At 40.9% G+C, this 16,592-nt stretch overlaps 2 protein-coding genes across 13 annotated transcripts in view; one reads left to right on the forward strand and one right to left on the reverse strand.

Moving 5' to 3' along the window:
* On the reverse strand, nt 1-15,573 carry LOC148187569 (uncharacterized). 10 transcript variants are annotated; one of them, XM_088087320.1, is made up of 5 exons: nt 15,047-15,226; nt 12,903-13,080; nt 9,653-9,753; nt 8,549-8,623; nt 1-703 (listed from the first exon to the last, which is right to left on the reverse strand). In XM_088087320.1, the coding sequence occupies exons 2-5, from the start codon at nt 13,057-13,059 to the stop codon at nt 521-523; spliced, it is 516 nt and encodes a 171-aa protein (XP_087943446.1). In that variant the 5' UTR covers nt 13,060-13,080; nt 15,047-15,226; the 3' UTR covers nt 1-520. The 10 variants fall into 10 exon arrangements, with proteins under 10 accessions (XP_087943446.1, XP_087943445.1, XP_087943447.1 ...); XM_088087319.1 differs by lacking the exon at nt 15,047-15,226 and adding an exon at nt 15,440-15,573 and having other exon boundaries at nt 2-703; XM_088087321.1 differs by lacking the exon at nt 15,047-15,226 and adding an exon at nt 15,251-15,389 and having other exon boundaries at nt 4-694.
* vrk1 (VRK serine/threonine kinase 1) overlaps nt 15,557-16,592 on the forward strand; it is a 17,693-nt gene continuing 16,657 nt past the window's right edge. Inside the window, exon 1 of one of the 3 annotated variants that reach the window (XM_042501191.2) lies at nt 15,557-15,703. Coding sequence is in view for 2 of the 3 variants with exons in the window: in XM_088087316.1 (XP_087943442.1) it covers nt 15,980-15,997 (18 nt within the window). In the remaining variant the exon portion in view is untranslated. Of the gene's footprint in view, nt 15,704-15,771; nt 15,998-16,592 lie in introns of those variants that run through there. The other 2 variants (XM_088087316.1, XM_088087315.1) reach the window with 2 other exon arrangements.

Consider the following 16,592-nt stretch of genomic DNA (forward strand, 5'->3'; position numbering starts at 1 on the left):
AAATATAACCAACAATTATTATTCCTATCGTTTTTTCTGTAATTAATCACAGAATATCAAGTTTTCATTTCCATCATTTTGCATTCCAAAACAGTTATGAAGTCCATATTGATGAGGTCAGATTATCTTGATTAGAAGTCAAATGACAGCAAACACTGAGGTCAGAGGTCAAGGGACTCCTGTGAAATGGCCATGCTGTTTTTCCATCGCCAAAATGTAACCTAACTTTGGGGTGTTATTCAGCCCCCTTACTGGGAGGCTAACATGTCATGATTGGCACTGTTTCTTTGGTCTTCAGATGAAAGCTGTATCATCACTCTAGCTCTACATCTCAGTCCAGTACAGCCTCTTAAAGGCAGAAATGACTGCTGGCGATTGGCACGATTAAAAACAAATGAATGCTTTGTGCACGGATTTTAATCGCAATGTAATTAATGCGTTAATGCTAACGGCGCTAAAATGTACACACACATCCACACAGTATACAGTATTATGCAGTACATATATGTATCACCACAGTTCAAGTGTGTACATTAAACAGTCTGATGTCAGCTGACAGGAAGGATTTCCTGCAGCATTCAGTCCTGCACATTGCTGCTGTGAGCCTGTGGCTGAAGGTGCTCTGCAGAAGCACCTCCACAGCGTGAAGTGGGTGTGTGGGGTTGTTTTCTTTTTCAGCTTGGAGAGCATAGTCCTGAAGGGACTAAATATAAATACACAAACATGGACAGACAGATGGATGGACAGACAGACAGACAGACAGACAGACAGATTTTTTATCAGAAAAAACCCCCCAAAAAAGAGTATATCAGTTATATCAGAGTAAAGTGTATATCACAGAAAAAAAACAAATGAAAACAGATAATCACTGCTGAGATAACTACTGTGAATCAGTAATCGCCTCTCCCTCAGTAATAACTCCCATAAAGTATGGTTCACCACTCTGCATGTGTTGTTTACAGCTGTGCATTATTTGCATTCACACTAACTTAAGCCCTGCAGTTAACCTGCTCTTAGCATCTTGTTGGGAGTGGAGATGCTGTTAGCACTCTGCAGCAGTAAGCCAGATTGAGGCTGATGGAGCCAAATGATTCAAATTATCCGATGGATTTCAGGATGTGTGTACGCAGCTTGCACCAGTACATCGATGTGTGTCAGTGTTTCTGTGTGTCTGGAAGCTTGAAGGTGCTGTGTTCTTATAAAAAGCTGGCGTTTGCAGTGGGATCAGCTCTGACAGTGCATGAGGCCTGAGTTGCACCAGGTTATACTGTTATTATTGATCCTTTATGAAGTGTTGTCATATCACTGTGTGCTACACTTCTTTCATGGGCAGAGTTGCTGATGTTGCATTAAAGAACAGGGTTACACTAACTTTTTTAAAAGCAGTATTAAAAAGTACCCTGAAGGTTGTATCTGAGCTGGAGTTTAGACCTCTGATCTGTTGTCACTAACTAAAACCTTTTTTTTTTTTTAAGTGGTAATGGTTTGGGTTCATGGCAAAAGTCATGTTCAATAGAAACAAACTGGTGGAAACTAAATGAGAACAGGTTTTACTATGGTTTATTACTACTATGGTTTCCTTTGATTCTACCAGATATGATAACAATAATAATGATAATTACTCACAAAAGATAATAGCTGAGATTTTGAATCACTGAAACATGACTCAAAATGGGTCCAATGAACCAAGAAACACTGAGAAACGATCAGACAGGTTGTAAACAATCCTCCAGATTAGACAAATTTATTGTGACGTAAAATACAAAAGCCATCAGTGAAATGCAGAGTAGTAACCACCAGACACTGAGGGGGACCGTATTCAATAGATGCCTTCTAAGACTCAACCCTATATTCCCCCCACCAAGATAAATTTCCAGAATTTTTGAGTCTTTTGAAACAATGATCTTTAACCTGGGTTTCTCAAAGTTTTATGACTTAATCAGGTGTAATATTTGGAGTTATTTTGGAGTTAGAATCACCTTTGACCCGGTGTACCAGATTATATCAATTCGCAGAGATTCTAAGCAACATTACACATGCATTAAAAGTGGTTCTGATGATTCACTACACACTAACATTTTCTGCTTGTGACTCTTAATTTGAATCTCTAGTAACTCTATGTCAAAGGTTGCATCCCTAAAAGGTGTGAGCGCCTCAATCCAAGTGTGAATTTTATAGTTTCATAGAGGCATGAAAAGGTAAAACTGCAGTAATAAAAAAGTAAATTATAGAAAAAAATACAAATAAATATTTTGTGGATCAGAATTGAAAATTTTCAGAAAAACACCCCAAACATCTACAGCTCCATGTAGAAGTGCGTGACTACATCTGCTGATGAAGACCCTAACATCATCAAAAGCTCTACAGCAGTTACTACGCTAATCTTGTTGCAAGATTGTTTTGTCAAAAGTTCACATAAACTTTTGTGTCTGCACTGAATTTGCACCATCTATTCAAGCCACAGTTCAAAAGACACATGATGTTGTGGGGAATTTGACAAAAAAATGAAAAAAAAAGTTGTCTGAGGACATTAAATTGAGTCTGAAATGAGAAAGGAGCTGTAAAAAATCTCTGGAAACAGATTATGCATATCTATGTAGAATCTGTAGGTGGCGGGATAGGTTTGGGTATCGGAAGTCTTCTGGTTTCTGTTTGTAGTTTGTTTGTAGTCCGAGTACTAACTGACCAATCACATTCAAATAACAGGTAAACAATTCGTGTAGTAAGGTGGAACGCATTGGCCAAAAAGCAATCTAAGAACCTTTGACTATTTTAGGACAATGATAGCTTTATATATTTTTTAAAAAATATACCTGCATTCATATGCCAATGAATGAATGAATTTAGATAATTTATTCATCCCCGAAGGGTAATTTAACTGTCAACCGACAACTCAATGTCTGACACAGACAACAGACAAACATGTAAACATTACTGCAGGAGTGCTGAAAGGAGCCACACCCAGTTTTTAAAAAGAGGCTCAATACCCATCTTTTCAATCAGGCTTTTAACTAACTAACTATTTATTTATTTATTTATATATTTATTCTACTTTTTTATTTTATCTTATTCCACTGTTTTAGTCTCCCATTTATTTATTTATTTATTAGCTGTTATAATCTTTAAACTATTTTACTGTGCACTTGTATTCTTTGTCTTATTTTACTGTTTTAGTCCCTTATGTTCTTAGCTTTTATGTTCTTTACCTTATTTTATTGTATTAGTTTTTAGCTCCAGTGTTTCCTCATGGGGGCCTACCGGACTGGGAGTTGTCTCTGGTCCACCATTGGGGGTGCTGTACCGTGGACTGTTTCGTCCCGGGTGACTAGAAGGCTCGGCATCTTGGTGCGGGCACTCCTGTCTGCCCGGGTTGGGATGGTCTCTGTGGTGGCGCCCCGGCGGTGCTAGACCGTGACCTCTCTCAGTGAGGTTGGCCCCCAAAGGTAGCTTCTCCCTCACCTCAGGTCTCAGTGCCTAGCCATGTCTCTCTAGCCATGTCTCTTTAGTAACAGCTGGTGTGTGTTGGTGTGTGTGTGCGTGTGTGTGGGTGGTGAGGGGGGGGTGATCGGGTGCCTATGTGAATATGTGTGGGAATATCTACATGATTGCGTGTGTTTTGTTGCGTACGTATATGTGGGGGTGGGAGGGTCAGGCTGTCTGTATTTTTCTTGATTTTCTTTGATGTTTTTCATTTTTGTTATTGTTTTTAATCTCTGTGAGGCACTTTGTGTTACTCTTTGTATGAAAAGTGCCATACAAATAAAGATTTGATTGATTGATTTGATTAAAAACTACTTTAAAAGAGTCCAGTCATATTGCACAGACACAAGCTATATTTCAAACCATATTGCACAGTCTCACACCACATTGCACTGTCCAGAGCACATTGCACAGTCCCACTAGGTGCTCTCAAAGAGCAGCCCTGTGCCACCCTTGGTCTCTAAATTCCCTCAACCCTGAAGGGAGGAGTTATAGAGCCTGATGACTTTAGGAATAAAAGATTTTCTCAGTCTGTCCATTGGAAAACTTTGTGATAGTAGCCTGCTGCTAACCATACTCGGCTGCCTCTCGATGACCACATGCAGAGGATGCCCTTCATTATCTGTAATGTTCTGCAAATTGCTGCGCGTCCTTTTCTCCACCACTCAATCCAGATTTTCAAGCCTAAAACCAACCACCGAGCCCCTCCGCTTCACCAGCTTGTCCAGCCTTTGTGCGTCTTTCTTTTTGACATTGCCACCCCAGCACGCAACCACTTTCAACAGCACCACTGGCCACCGCTGACAGATAAAACAGCTGCAGGAGTTTCTTGCAGATGTTAAAAGAGCGTAGCCTCTGTAGGTTGTAGAGCCGACTCTGTCCCCTCTTGCACAGGTCGCTTACACAGTCTGACCAGTCCAGCTTGTTGTTAATAATTGGCACTCCTTTTGGGGGAAACCTGGTCTTATCCGGAGGGACGGCATCCATCCCCCTTTGGATGGAGCCGCTCTACTCTCTAAGAATCTGGCCGATTTTATTAGAGACCCAAAGCCATGACAAACCAGAGTTGGGACCAGGTTTCAGAGTCGCAGTCTTACACGCTTCTCTGAGCTTCCTCTAGCACAGTCACACACCCACAATCTAAATGTTATAAAAACAGTGTCTGTCCCCCGACCACTTCATTTGTTTAATGCTAAAATAAAAAAAGGGGAGTTGTACATGAAAATCTCATAAAAATTAACTCATCTCCTGTCATACAGCATCATAACAGGAGAATTAAATGTGGACTCTTGAACGTTAGATCCTTGTCAACCAAGGCTCATTTAGTCACTGATTTAATATTGGATAATCATATTGATTTATTATGCCTCACTGAGACCTGGCTTTGTCCTGAAGAGTACGTTAGCCTGAATGAATCCACTCCTCCTGGTCATATAAATAGTCACGTTGCGCGGGACACTGGCCGAGGACGGGGAGTTACTGCTATTTTTGATTCAAGCTTAGCAATTCACACTAAGGCTAAGCTAAACTATAGTTCATTTGAAAGCCTTTTTCTTAGTCTTTCTCACCCATCCTGGAAAACTCTACAGCCAATTCTATTTGTCATAGTGTACCGCGCCCTCGACCCATACTCTGAATTTCTATCTGAATTCTCTGAGCTTATATCAAGTTTAGTGCTCAAATCAGACAAAATTATTATCGTAGGGGATTTTAACATTCACATGGATGTTAATAGTGATAGCCTTAGTTCTGCTTTCTCCACACTTTTGGATTCAATAGGCTTCAGTCAGTGTGTACATAAACCCACCCACCGCTACAATCACACCCTCGATCTAGTCCTTGCATACGGCATCGATATTGCAGATTTATTAGTCTTTCCTGAGATTCCTGCTCTGTCAGACCATTATTTAATAACTTTTAATTTTTTATTACTTGACTACAAGCCTCTCAGTAAGAGCTACTCTTCTAGATGTCTATCTGATTCAGCAGTGGCTAAATTTAAGAAACTGATTCCTTCTGCTTTGACATCATTACCATGTCTTACAGTGACTGAGCACACTACTACTAACTTAAGTCATTCTCAAACTGACTGTCTCATCGATAATGCTACTGGCTCACTGCGATCAGCTCTCGACACTGTTGCACCCTTCAAGAAGAAAATAATGAAACAAAGAAAATTAGCTCCATGGTTTAACCTCCAGATTTGCAAATTGAAACAAACATCGCGAAAATTTGAAAGACATTGGCGTTCGACCAAACTGGAAGAGTCCCGTTTAGTCTGGCTGGACAGTCTTAAAGTGTATAAGAAGGCCCTCCGCCATGACTTTCTCCAAGACAACAGTCTATTCGAGAACTTTCAGTCAGGCTTCATAGTTCATCATAGCACAGAGACGGCACTAGTAAAAATTAATAACGACTTATTTATCGCTTCTGACACGGGTCTGGTCTCTGTTTTAATCCTATTAGATCTCGGTGCTGCATTTGACACCATTGACCATCAAATCTTACTGCATAGACTTGAAAACTCAATTGGCCTTAAAGGAGTGTCACTAGCCTGGTTTAAGTCATACTTATCAGATCATTCCCCATTTGTTCACATCAATGACCAACTCTCCGCACATACAAAGGTCTGCTTTGGAGTGCCACAAGGTTCGGTGCTTGGACCAATCCTTTTCACTTTATATGTGCTTCCTCTAGGCAACATAATTAGAAAACATTCTTTAGATTTCCATTGTTATGCTGACGATACGCAATTATATCTATCTATGAAACCAGATGAAACTGATCAACTATCTAGACTTCAAACATGTCTTAAGGATGTAAAAGCCTGGATGAGTCGTAATTTCCTGATGTTGAATTCAGACAAAACTGAAGTTATTGTTCTTGGCCCAAAACACCTCAGAAGCTCCTTTTCCAACAATGTAATTTCTCTAGATGGCATTACCTTGGCCTCTAGCACAACTGTAAGGAACCTCGGAGTTTTATTTGACCAGGATTTATCTTTTGCCTCCCATATAAAACAAACTTCAAGGACGGCTTTCTTTCACTTGCGTAACATCGCAAAAATTAGATATATCCTGTCCCAAACAGATGCTGAAAAATTAGTACACGCATTTGTCACCTCTAGGCTGGATTACTGTAATTCCCTATTATTTGGTTGCCACAACAAATCTCTTAGGTCTCTCCAACTGGTGCAGAACGCTGCTGCTCGTGTTTTAACGGGAAGCAAGAAAAGGGATCATATATCTCCTGTTTTAGCTTCTCTGCACTTGCTCCCTGTGAAATCCAGGATTGAATTTAAAATCCTCCTCCTTACTTACAAAGCTCTAAATGGTCAGGCTCCGTCCTATCTGTCACAGCTCATTGTTCCTTACCAGCCCTCAAGATCACTGCGCTCTGAAAATGCAGGGTTACTTGTGGTTCCCAAAATTTCCAAAAGTAGGATAGGAACCAGAGCCTTCAGCTACCACGCTCCTCTCCTATGGAACCATCTTCCATTTTCGGTCAGGGAGGCAGACACTGTTTCAACTTTTAAGGGTAGACTTAAGACCTTCCTCTTTGATAAAGCTTATAATTAGGGCTGGCTCAGGCTGCCTGGACCAGCCCATAGTTAGGCTGACATAGGTTTAACCTGCCGAGGGACTTCCCCTGATACGCTGAGGTCCTTTTCCTTCTCTCAATGCCGCCATCGGGAATCATGCATGTCTGTTAACTGCATTGCCATTTGCAAGCTTAGCTTAGCTCTGTGATAGCCATGTGGTACTCTCACTACCTGGGGCTCGCGATTACAGAGCCTGGGTCTGTTGAACTGCACTACACTAATCCTGTTGCCTCTCGGGAGCGTTCCTGCTCCCTTGTTTCCTAGTTTCCCTGGATCCTGGCCATAACCTTGACTGTGCCTGACTGTGGTGATAGCTGTGCTGATGCTGCGACCCTGCCTTTGGTTGTGCTCGTGCTGTGGCTGCACTGATACTGTGCCCCTCGCTCGCCCTGAATGTGGTCTGGTCCTGGTTGAGCCGATGCTGTGATCTTGCCTTTGGACACCACCCTTTCAACATATGCATGAGACTGTTATCATCTCCCTCAACATCATCATAGAGTGCAATTACTAATTTCACACCTACCATTATTGTAATATGACATGCATCTGTTTCTATTATTGCTGTGCCTCTCTCCCCCTCTCTCCCCCTCTCTCTTTCTCTTTCCTTTTTTGCCATGATTGTATTTCATTTGCTATTACGACATCTATTGCTCGTCTGTCCGTCCTGGAAGAGGGATCCCTCATCATCCTCTACTGCTCTTCCTGAGGTTTATTCCCTTTTTTTCCCTGTTACAGGGGTTCTTTTTGAGGAGTTTTTCCTTGGGTGATGTGAGGGTCTAAGGGCAGAGGGATGTCATACACTGTAAAGCCCTCTGAGGCAAACCATGTTTTGTGATAATGGGCTCTATAAATAAAACTGACTTGACTTGACTTGACTTGTTAAGCTGCAGACCAAGGTATCTGTATGAATTAACTATCTCCACATTGTTCCCTTCAATGGAGATGGGTTGGGACAGTGGGGCAGAGCGACGAAAGTCGATCACCATTTCCTTGATCTTTGTCGTGTTCAGCTGCAATTTGTTTGACCAGCACCATGTGCCAAAATCCCTTACCGGACCCCTGTACTCATCCTTCTGACACCCCCTTACACACCCCACAATGACCGTGTCAGAGTACCTCTGTAAATAACACGTGTCGCTGTTGTACTGAAAGTCAGAGGTGTAGAGTGTAATGAGTACAGGAGAAAGCACCGTCCCCTGTGGAGTACCTGTGTTACTGACCACAGTCTTAGATAAACAGTTCCCTAACCCGAAGTGCTGTGATCTGTCAGTGAGATGGTCTTTGGTCCAGGACACAAGGAACAGGTCCACCTGCATCCTGTCCAGCTTCTCACACAGCATGGAGGGCTGGATGGTATTAAATGCACTGGAGGAATCAAAAATAGTGATTCTCACCGTGCAGCACCCCAGTGTCAAGGTGGGAGTAGGCCCAGTGCAGTAGGTAGATGATGGCATCCTCAACACCCACCTTCTCCCAGTAGGCAAACTGTAGCGGGTCCTGTGCGTGCTGTACCTGGGATCTGAGTATGTGGAGAATCAATGTCTGTTTATAGAGATTAGCAGAAATGACCAAAGCACAGATGAGGAGGTCTTGGCCACAAATCCGCTGGCTACACCGAATCTCTTGAAATATCGGCCTAAACACATTATAACTGTCAGACCGACAAGTGTTAGGTTTGAGATTGAGGCGTGTCCAATGAAAGCGCAACAAGAAAGTGAGATGGGAGGAATGGAGGCAGCAGACGGACACACACAAACACACACACAGCCATGCACGCCCACACACAGTGATTTCTCTCGTGTTTTCACTATCAAAATCCTTTGCATCAATCATAGAACTCATAGTACATCATAACATGGAACATCATCATAGACTCAAATTACTACACCTTGTCTGAGATCAGTTGTGTAAATTGTGTCCTAGCTGGATGCAAGTATCAGACTATCACGCCACATCGCTTTATAACACATGCTCTCCAACCACACTGCATTACTAAAAATGTAACTCCGTCACGTAAACAAACCACTTACCTATCAGCTGTGCACTCAGAGACAGAACCACTGAAGTGATGGGTAAGTACTCAAACTTTTATCTATATTATCGCACCATATCATACCGTCATTCTCCACTTAGTAATAAAAGCTGGCTTGCTGGCATCCCTCAATATTTACAGACATTCAGCTCCCCTGTGATCTCCCTCCAGCCACATGCCAATGTACTGTAGTGACACCTACATGTCTCATCATGCCTTGTGCTTGACTAAGTAGTGTGTAGATATGTTTACAGGTGTGTACTGGCTATTTGTGTCCATGTGATTTAATTAACACATCATGCAATTATTGTACTTCCTCACACTCTCTCTCTCACACACACACACACACACACACACACACACACACACACACAGAGTTTGGCACAATGTTGGGACATACATAGTGCACTGCAGAATGAGCAGTGATAGCCAGAGAAAACAGCACCACCCACAGAAACTCAACCTTCAACAGTGAATCTTGCCTCATGCTGTTTGACTGACACGTACAAAGACCGGCAGTGATATGTGAAGCTGTGTACCTGGAGCTGTTGCAGGATGTGCGCTCTGGGTTGGACCTGGTGTCTGCTACAGCTCTGCTGGTACGCCACCATTACCTCTGTCAAGGTGAGGCAGCTGTCAACTAAAATAGAAGAATACACTCATTCAGTGCTTTAATGTCTCTGCATCCCAGTGAGCCACCAGCAACCATTCACAAGTGCTTAAGGGGCTGGGAAATGCCATACGGTAAACTGTGCTGTGCTCCCTGTGTGTGTGATTGCGTGTGTGTACACAACAAGGAAGATGGCAGTCAGTGAGAAGTAAGAAGGACATGAATGTCTGTCTGAACAATAAATCAACCAATCAGGCATCTCGATTTATCAACCACAGCGTTATGGGAGAGGAACCTCCAGATGTGAGGGACTATAGAGGATGTTATGACGGAAACACTTAAACATTTTGAGCCTGTGTATCCTTCAAAAGCTGGATTGCATTTTTAGTTTAATACATTTAAGGGATGAAAAAACAAAGATAAATAAAGAGCTGTTTAATGATTGATCTCAGCTGTGGTCAGAGGAGCTAGTTATTGGAATTATACATAAAAGTATTAGAAGGTGATTACATTAGTTTATCATTCAGTGGAAGTAGGGGGAAACAGCTAGCCTGTTCAAAAATAAACCTAACACCTCTTAAGATCACTAATTTACACATTGAAATGTAAAAATGACAATTTGTAGATGGATGAATGTTGGATAGCAGCAGCAGTCTATCCATCTGCTCAGCTGCTTGCCTCGCTATCTCAAGGTGACAATAAGTAATTACGTCACGTGACTTCCCAGAACCACAAAGTGTCTTTTTTACATCTATGTTTGTGTACAGTTTGTTAAACAAATTATGCTACATGTTAAAGGTGCTATTGATTACATTACCCACTAGATTAGAGGTTCCAAAACTTGAACCACTATGTACCAAACCAAATTTCACGAGTACTATGTCCCAATACAGATACCGACAATGCAACAATGAAAGAGCCTCTTTGCCTATGATTATGATAATAATCAAAATGCAGATGTCTATTTCACAATGGCAGACAGTGTTTTGAGGCCCAATGGCATCACATGGAGGACTTGGAAATTGTTATTCCACTGTTTGGCTTTTATGAAAATTGGCTTCAAAGCCCAGCGCACTTCCTGGTGGCCTGGTTGTGAAGCTTAAAAAGTTATAGTCACTATCCTGATTGTTCTCCTCTTAAAAGTGATCCAATTACTACATATCAAACCAACATGTAATACATGAACAATCCTTGGAATAAACACAAAAAATTGCATAATCTGTTCAGCAGAAGTTACAATAGTTCACTTTTACCAAAGCCAAATGACCAACTGAGCAAAATAACCACTTTTGCTGGCTACCATATGTATGGAAAACACCAATATTTATTATTATTTTGAAAAAAAATATTACCTATTATTTACATGACATTAATCTCAAACAGGCTATAGGCATTGGTGGTATTTAATATTCCATATACCTTCCTGCAATTTCACAGGGGTATACAGTACATGATGGTACAAGTATGCAGGGCTAACAGATACCCCTTGTAGAAACAAATTGTTAAGAAAAGTAATATTCTCACATACATTTGCCTTTTTAAACAGAAAAATACAACTGTGCACCTTTTGTATTCAACTTTGTTGTGGTCATGAAAGACTGACTACGCTTAATTACCTCGTTAACTCATCATAAAACACACTTCATTAAAACTCGACAGAAACAAAATAAAATCGTCAAACTGTCTTGCTTCCCCTTGCTAATCTAGTCAGTAAGTCCACTGTTACAACAATCACCAAAATAAATTCTTACTTCATCCTGAATTAATCCCTCTCTCTGCCTGCTGGCCGACAGCTGTTTGCAGTCCTTCCCTCTCCACCACTATGTGTCACTGTGTCTTTCAGCTCAGCTGCCTGTCCCACCAGTAGAGACTGGGGACTTAGATCTGGTGGTGCATGCTGTGCACAACATACAGTGAGTCTCATTCATGAAACATGAGTAAATCTGCGAGCAGATACCTCAGTACTAAAAACCTACACATCTGCGAAAAAAACTTGGATTTGATCGTGTGTCGCACGTGTGTATGTTTATTCAGGCTTGGTTGGGCGCAGTACTTTAGGCCATGTGATGATCTCACAAATTGCTTTACTTTATGACAGCCATCATTGATATTTTTTCACTGAATCTGCTAATTGCCAACTAATTTATCTAAATGTGTTATATCTCTACTCTTGTTTGTCATGTTAAACTTGTGTGTTTTAAATGCATCTGCGTATATTGTGAAAATAAAAAAAAAAAAATAAATAAATTGTAAATTCTAATAATGTCAAGCAATATTTATGTGCAGTCCTTATTTACAGAAGCTCTACGAGTGGTAAGAGGCAGCTGTAGGTTTTGTTAGTACCTATGAACAATATTGGTAAATGTCAGAATACATGTAATCTTCTTTTGCTAACACTGTACACACATAAATTCATTCTGCTCACATTTCATGAATGAGACTCAATGAGTTTGACTGAAAGAAGTGCCTGCATTTATGACGGGATTAAAAAACATACCTTTGAGGTGTCTAAGTACCCTGGTATACCGTGATACTGTGATACTAGCCAGGCCTAACAAGCTACACACTACAATAACTAGTGAAGACAAAGTGAGATTATAGTAGATGGGTGAATATAGTGATTGTGAGTAATTCACCAAAAGGATGCTACTTTTTAACAAACCTACTAAATTTCTTTCAAAAACATGGGAAGAGGGCCACAAGCAACTGAACAGGTAATGGCCCAAAAAAAAGGAGGAAATTATTAAAAAGGTATGAAAGACGTACCTGGAAAAAAAGAAAGGAAAAAAAGAAAGAGAGAGAGAGAGAGGGGAAGAGAGACAAAAGAAAAGTAATAAACAAACAAGAAAATGACCTAAAGCAAGTGAAAGCAATGCATTTATGTTTTTTCCCTTTTTTTAATGCTCATGAAAGGAGCCTGGGCACAGCACAACAAAACTGACGTCGATCCAGATGTTAAAGGTTTAAAAGGTCCAGGTGGGAAGTAGTTCATATTATACAGAAAATGCAGACATTCTAACAATATGTGATACTTTTTTAAGATCAGCAGTTCAGTGAAATGTTTCAATAATGGCGACTTTAGTGCTGACGAGCAAAGGTCACCAAAAGGATAACATGAAATCATCATGATAAAATAAATAAGACCTAATAACCTGGCAGATAGTTAAAGAGCAGCTCACCCTTTGTGTCAGCGTCAATGTGCTCTGCAAAGCCGGATACTATCTGTTCATCAGGGGGGAAAGACACATGCTTCTCTCCTTTACTTCTCTTCTGGTTCCTGTTGGCTTTTTCTGCTCTGTCATCACTCTGCTCATCATTGTCACTACAGTGGGTCATCACCTCTGTTCGGGACTCCAACTGGAATTTGAAAGCAAAGGGTCAGTTCACTTTAAGCAGGAAACACTTGACATGTCAATAGCCACAGAAGGTCCTCCAGGAGCCGCAGCAGTAGGAATACTGGTTTAAAGAGGCAGCAGAAATGTTTCCAACAGTCCAAACAGTCGTACCACCTGCCCTGCTGGATGTGAAGTGCTGCTCTCTCCACTCTGTGATCACTTGGAAAGACAAGACACTAAAGAATCAATATCTTATTCATGAGTTGTGCGCAGGTTGCAGGTGAAACCCAATATGTTTGTATCAAATGACACATACAAAATGGGTAAAGCTGTGCACATTTCCATTCTGTAGCTATCCAAATTCAGCATCCACAGACCATTCAAGAAAATAAAGGCTACGCAAAGAAATGGGCAGGTGGTATCGTAAAGAAGTGTGAAGGCCCGAAGGGGCATAAGTGCAATGCAGCAGAAACAGAATTTTGGGATGTGACATCTTTGGAAATATAAAAAGGCTTGACTTAACTTTTTCCTATTTTATTTATTTATTTTTTTTCAATCTTATTCATTTAGAAGGGACCATGCAAAGTTTAAACATGAACGTTACCATTTGATGCACCGTACCAGATTATAGCTTAGAGCTAGTTCACATCTGCAGCCTCTCGCTAGGTCAGAACACACAGCACAATGACATGACAATACCATATTGTACTTGCACTAGTTAATATTTTAATAACATTCACATTCACTCAATGAAATAGATAAACATAGCCCAATTCTACCATTTACCTGAGCACTGCTGAGCTTTTAAGTTTTCCAACACATTCATTGATTTGTGGAGGCCCGCCACAATTACAACGTCTGCTGCCACAAATAAATTTTCTAATTTAGGAGCTGCACAATTCATTAAGAGGACACGCAACGATTGAAAGGGGCACACAGACAAAGAATAAAAAACCTGGTTGCTGTCCATAATTATGCCTGTCTGCAGGATGCAAATTTTTGTTTTCTAAGACAGCAAATTAATGGCCTACCCTACTCAGCCTTTTTCTGCTTCAAGCAGACTTACCCTGGCAGACTTCCCTTAAAGGAAAACAATCTTTCTGCTCTTGCCCAAACCTAACCAATCCAATAAACAAAGGCAAAAAGTATGGTGGAGTATGGTGGGTCATTCCTTCGCTATCCTAGGAAATGTAAATTTGCCTGCTGAATGAGCAAATAGGCAACGGTTTGCTAACAAATAAGCCGTTATAACTTCATAGCCTTGTGTGTTTATATTACGGATGTAAATCACTGGTTTCATTACAATACAATATTACATCGATACTTTGGACAACGATACAATATTTGCTGATATCACAAAGTCTACCATGATATAATTTCAATTTGATTTGATTTAGGGGCCTGATTGGAGATGATTAACAGGTGAAAAGTTTCAAATTTGTTTTTTGTTTTTTTTTTTTTTAGGAAAACTGTAGACACCTGGGAGATCACCAAAGGAGGCTATATTTAAAAATGCAACCTGATGCCTCATACAGGTAGAAAATACTGATGAGTATTTTTTTCATACGGTTTAATTATACAACGTTATGGTCAGAATCAGAGTGCTGAGGTCACAGATGGCGCTACAGCTGCATCCTGAGTGTTTCCTAATTAATGCCAACATTTCTCTTTGTTTTTCTAAGCCTTGACACACCAAAAAAAAAGAACCTGAGGCTGCAATCACATTTATCAGAAACTCGTGAAGCATGAAGGACAAGTCAACAGCAAAGGATGGAAGCAACACCAAATCCACTCAAAGTGGACTCCTAACTGTTCAAGAGCAGTTCATGCAAAGACCTGATTAGTCCCATTTGCATGTTTGTAAGGCATTAATTTAACACATTTTGTGAAATAATTTGTGGTGCAGTGGTTTCTTGTACTGACTCTGACTGACTTTGTAGCACATGTGTTTATGTACCCACAAATTAGGGGAAAGGCTTCTTCCTTACCTGTTTAGGGATGACATATTAAGTTGGGAAGAAGTACTGGCGCTGACTCAGATGATATGAACAGAGCAGGACAAGCGGGAGCAGAGCAGTTTATTTAAAGCATTGTGTGTGGTTTTATCTCAGCAACGAGAAACCATTTGGAATAAACCAACACATTAACTACTACTGTGCAATTAATAAAATTATTAAAGGAAATTAACTTACATGAGGCACACATGATGGCCGCTGGTCAAAGCTAAACAAAGGGTGGAAGGCAACATATAAAGCCTCTAATTAAAGGAAAAAGGTTGCACCTGAGGCAGGTGGACCACTGGGGGGTTATACCGAGGGGAACGTGTCGCCTATGTAAAAGTAAAAGTTTTCTCATCTGTTGCTGCTTCTCCAGAAACTCACACGAAAACACACATAAATATCCGTCCTGCATCTCAGTTTGCTCAGTCTTCCTCTCTGCTCCAGCAGTATAGTGCAGTTTCAGGATTCAGGAGCTGATGCACACTGCACTGCATTGCACTCTCTACCCCGGACAGCACACGGACGTAAGACATGCAGCTTACTCGACCAAAGAATAGCAGAGCGCCGTGACGCCACTTCCGGACCGGTAGTTTTGCGGGAAGTTCGGTCCTCATACGGACTTAACCCACAATAAACAAAGTCAAGGTGTGTATTCATCTTCTTATTTAGCTTATTCAACGTATAAGTGGCTGTTAAATTGACACAGTAGCAGAGAAGCAGAAGCCCTTCTCAGGGCATTTCATGTAGCAGTTCACGTGATGCTAACGAGATAGCGCGGTTAGCATGATAGCTAATGTTAATCGACAATCATAGAAACATAACGCTCGTATTTCTCGTGCTACTCTGCCTGTAAACACATTTTGTCTTAAAGCATGAGGCTGTTATGTTCGTGCTACACATGCTGGTACTTAGTGAGAAGTCATGCTGACGTTGCTGAAGGTAAAAAGTACGCAGATAACGTTACAAACGGGTGTCGGGCGAACTCGGGATGTGGTTAGCTAACTTCGCTGGCAAAGTTTAAGCGAAGGCATAAGATCCATGTAAAATCTATCATTTGTTGTTTACGTTAGGTTTTGATAGGTTACATTAACACTTTGGGACCTGGATGGACATCAATTGTCCTGTGCTGCGTTCAGACGCCTTTCACAAGCTTTTTGACCTGTTGAAACTGTAGCTGTAAAATGGGGTAAAAAGGCAGTGGTCAACTTGGCAATAATGTCCCACAAATTTTAAGAAATAAGCGTGTGTTTGTGTGTGTGTGTTTGGGTGGGGGTTAAAAATGTTTTTAAAAAATAGGGGAAGGAGTGGGGATGGGATGGGATAAATTGTACCTGTAATTGTAATATTCTATATTATGTCAGAAAAAAAACATAATAAACACACACACACACACGTCTTTTTAAATTGCTCATTGCCTACTCTCCATGTTTTTAAAAGAAACCAAGATTGCTCTCAGTGTTTGGTTTTGCACCATGTTGCTTCACTTTGAAAAGCTCTACCCAAGATGCAGAGAATGTAAAGCTGACTGTGTTTC

The sequence above is a fragment of the Plectropomus leopardus genome, chromosome 14 (genome assembly GCF_026936395.1).
Source record: "Plectropomus leopardus strain MGB_pleo_1.0 chromosome 14, ASM2693639v1, whole genome shotgun sequence".
NCBI classification, from domain to species: domain Eukaryota; kingdom Metazoa; phylum Chordata; class Actinopteri; order Perciformes; family Serranidae; genus Plectropomus; species Plectropomus leopardus.